Source organism: Saprolegnia parasitica (genome assembly GCF_000151545.1).
Source record: "Saprolegnia parasitica CBS 223.65 unplaced genomic scaffold supercont2.335, whole genome shotgun sequence".
NCBI lineage: Eukaryota > Oomycota > Saprolegniomycetes > Saprolegniales > Saprolegniaceae > Saprolegnia > Saprolegnia parasitica.
The window spans coordinates 6,167-9,813 of record NW_012156729.1 but is presented as its reverse complement, the minus strand read 5'-3'; the positions used below and the strand labels follow the sequence as shown (position 1 = coordinate 9,813).

The 3,647-nt window shown below is 55.1% G+C and overlaps 1 protein-coding gene across 1 annotated transcript; it reads left to right on the top strand.

Annotated features, from left to right (window-relative positions):
• The first annotated feature begins 1,049 nt into the window (after window positions 1-1,049).
• SPRG_15375 (hypothetical protein) lies at window positions 1,050-1,795 on the top strand. The gene has a single exon (XM_012355936.1). It carries the CDS (start codon window positions 1,107-1,109, stop codon window positions 1,692-1,694), a length of 588 nt encoding a protein of 195 aa, XP_012211326.1. The 5' UTR covers window positions 1,050-1,106; the 3' UTR covers window positions 1,695-1,795.
• Window positions 1,796-3,647: the final 1,852 nt, after the last annotated feature.

Sequence of the window (3,647 nt, the reverse complement as noted above, 5' to 3'; positions counted from 1 at the left end):
TGCGTCCGGCGCGACGGGCCAGCCAGTGGCACGTCCCGCACCAAGTCGGCGCGAAGACGGTGCAGCTCGTCGTTGAGGTAGTAGCTGCCATCGGCGCCGTCAAGAAGAGCCAGAACGTCCCTGCCGCGCATGGGCTGTGTCTGGGATGTGGGCGGAAAGCGCTGCGCGAGCTCCAAGTTCGGATCATAGTGGCGAAAGACGCCGACGGCGCGTATTGCATCTGCACGGACGCGGGAAGCCGCGACACGACGTGCGCGAGCGTCCAGTGCGATGTGTTCCAGCGCGTACTTGTGGGCGACCCGACGAGCCGCACAGGCTGACGCGCTGCCTGGAGCCGCGACAAAGTCGTGGCATCCCAACCTTCGTACGTCGGAAGCGTCGGCTGGATACTCATGTAGGCCATGTAGCCAACGATCAAGGCCGCAATCCACAACGACCTGTGCAGCATGCGTCTCGGTCTCTAATGGCAGAATGGCAAGTACCTTTCCGAATGCAGTCAAGCCGGTCGACAATCGGCCAAGCGCACCGACCGCCGTTTCCCACGCGCCTTGGCCTTCGTCGAGGTCGCCATCGTTGGACGCCATGGCTCCGTGGCACGCGAAAGCGTCGAAGAAGAGCTGGAAGAAGCTTGTCGCGGCAGAAGAAGCAGGGACCAAGTGCTCCGATCCTTCCATGCAAGCCGGTGCTGCCACGTGTTTTGGCGCAAATTTCAATCAAGGCCCGTCAACGCCACCGAAGCAGGCACCGGCGGACGTCGGCAACCATCGACGACGATCGTCGTCGTTGATCATCGGTGGCTGCATCGGTGGCCATCAACGACGGCGTCGGTGACCATCGGCAACGCATCACCGCCTGTCTATAAATAGTCCATGCTTCGACCTTCGCTTTGTGGATGGCTTCGAAATTCGGCCGATAAACCGCCCATCCAAAGTCGAAAATTTCAATCGGCTGATTCCATTGAGCAAAATTTGGGGCCCTAACCCTCGGTATCGCATCTCGTCCAATGGCATCGCAGGAGGCGTGCATTCTAGGCCAATGGCATCGGGCGGGTGAAGATGGCGGATCAAGATCATTACTGGTAATCCACGCCGGCGCCATAGTCCGCCATGATGCAAGCCACGTGCGTGCAACTCGGTGGCATGAGCGGATCTGCCTCCGGAGGCAAAAGGCGACGAGACTCGGCGCGGTGGCACTCGATGAGCTCGCAACCTCCGTCCGAGAAGCTCCGCAAGTGCGACGAGCCGCTCCCCGTGCTCGACGCCGACGTACTCACAACCGCGTTCGAGCCGACGCTGCTCCAGTCCGAGGCAGAGGCCCTCGCGATCGCTGCCGAGATGGGCGCCGACTTCTACAGTGAAGTGAGCGTGCTCTACAACCTCGTCTCCGACATGCGCGTTCCTTCGGACGAGGCCGCGACCATGGACGTGCTCATGAGTCGCCTCGAGGCGCACGTCCGTGACGACGACGCCCGCGACGCCGAGAAGGTCCACAACGTCTACCAAGGCATGCTCCACGTCTACGTGTATTTATACCGGGTGCATTTGCGCCACTTTGCTCAGCTCGAAATGTCGGGCCACCTCACGCTGTGTTGGCGGCGCCTCATGGCCTTTGCGTCCGAGTACCGCGTCCTCGATTCGACCGTGCTCCAGAAGATTTACGACTTTGTCATGAACCTCGTCGGCCGGCCGCTCTAACAGTGTCGTCGCCTTGGATGTGTCTCTACTACTATTACCTTTTACGAAGGTCCTCACTCGTACTCAAATCGCTTGTCCTTTAACTGCTTTGCCTGAACACGTTTCTTAGTATTGTCTAATGCTCGTGCATCTTCTCAATGTCAGACACTTGTCGGCGTCGAGACTGGCCTCGTAGGGCCTAGCAAGTAGTAGCCAAGACCAGACATGTTTTCTCGTGCGATCAGACGGAGCGTCTCCATGCGATGACACCACGCACAAGCTTTCACGGAGAATAGCGCCAGTGGTACTCATGATCCACTTGCTGGATAAGACATGCTTGTGCTTAAACCCATATTTTGCTACCGTATCCACCAGCAAATGTTTCGTCTTGATTGGTTCTCTGTCATGTGTAGTTAATTGCTCTCTCGCCCCGCGCGACTGCGGTGCAGTGAGGTTGCGAAGACCCAAATTCGAGATGAGTTCTCGTCGAGGCTATGTATGTTTGGTTGAAGTGCATCATATTGTTGAAAGTCCACATCAAGCTGAGCTGAATACTCATTTAAGTGTAGCGATTCAGATGAATTTCATTTGCACTCGCATGTCGTTGCTGCTGCTGCTAACTACTCGACGCTATTACTTCTTGTTGAGATTACTATGGGAGTGTATTCGGGAAGCATCAGATCCTTTTGACTACATGGTTTTGCGGGCCGACTAAAGCCCTTTCAGAGTAGCTGATTGAAAAATATCATGTGCTTCCGACTCGACTAGTTGCTCTACTGCTACAAATTTCAAAATGAGGACACTTCGGTCAGACACCGCGCGCCATCGGCTTGCTGACCATTCAAATCGCATCTATGCATTTACAAAGGTTTCTAGAAGACTCTCAAAATACATATCGGAGTTGTGATTGGCTATAACACCACAGCCCTACCCGCTCTGTCGACTCTTCAGCATTAGCATACGTTGTTCCAAACTATGTATTATCAAAGGTTTATGACAGGATATGCAGAGTTATTGTACAAATTTACGAAATACGATTCATACAGGGAATTGATTGATAGAGAATTGGGTGCATTTTCGAACGTGGCGGCACCAGCATCGAGCGCGCGCGAAACATGGAAACGATCTTGGTGGTAGGACCAGGAGCCTGCGCGGGCCATTGCACACCTCGTGCATGACGCAATACTGTCATACTAGTATAAGACAAGTTGACCACTCGTTAGGTCATCCTCCACTTGCTGCTGCATCAGCATGCATCTATGATGGTAGTCCGGTCGAGTTGCTAGCGATGCAGGCCATGCGTTGATCTACTGGGACTCGAATTTTGTGAAGTTCTACTTCCTTCTTGTAAATTAGATATGCAATGCAATCAATGACATCAAACCTTGTTTGTATGTCCACACGAACGATTCGACTCGGACCGCGTCGCTTGACCGACAGCTAAAATGCCCTGGTTCAAGTACATAATTGAGAAGACAGTGTCTTTGTGACCATGACGAGAAGGCGCTGGTCTTCGCAGTATGTTTGCAAGTGGAAGACTACCTTGTCGCCTCGAGATGCAGCCACCTTGTTTGGATGAGTGCTTGGGAGGACAAAGACAGGCAGTCGCCGCCGTATCCGGTGCGATCCAAAGTATCCGGAAATCCTAGTTTCAAGAAACGGCGAAAAAGGGCGGTGACATGGCCAAGGCGACGTCGACAAGGTACTCTTCCGACATCATCATCATCGTCTCCATGACCTGCTCGTAGCGTCCGCCCATGGAGGAACGCGTACCTCCACTTCGCCGACGGCAAGCGCGTCGAGATCGTCCAGGCGCACCCGGCGTGGGGCAACGACGCCATTTCGCGCGAGCTCGGGCGGCTCTGGAAGGCGCTCTCGCCCAGCGAGCGCGTGGTGTGGACCAACCTCGCCGCGTACGACCGAGCACGCTACTTGGCCGAGACCCAAGTCGCGTCAGCGCCGTCGCTCTTGGAC

What these genes read in the sequence shown, in the direction of transcription:
- SPRG_15375 (XM_012355936.1), top strand. Translation starts at nt 1,107, where the DNA reads ATGATGCAAGCCACGTGCGTGCAACTCGGTGGCATGAGCGGATCTGCC.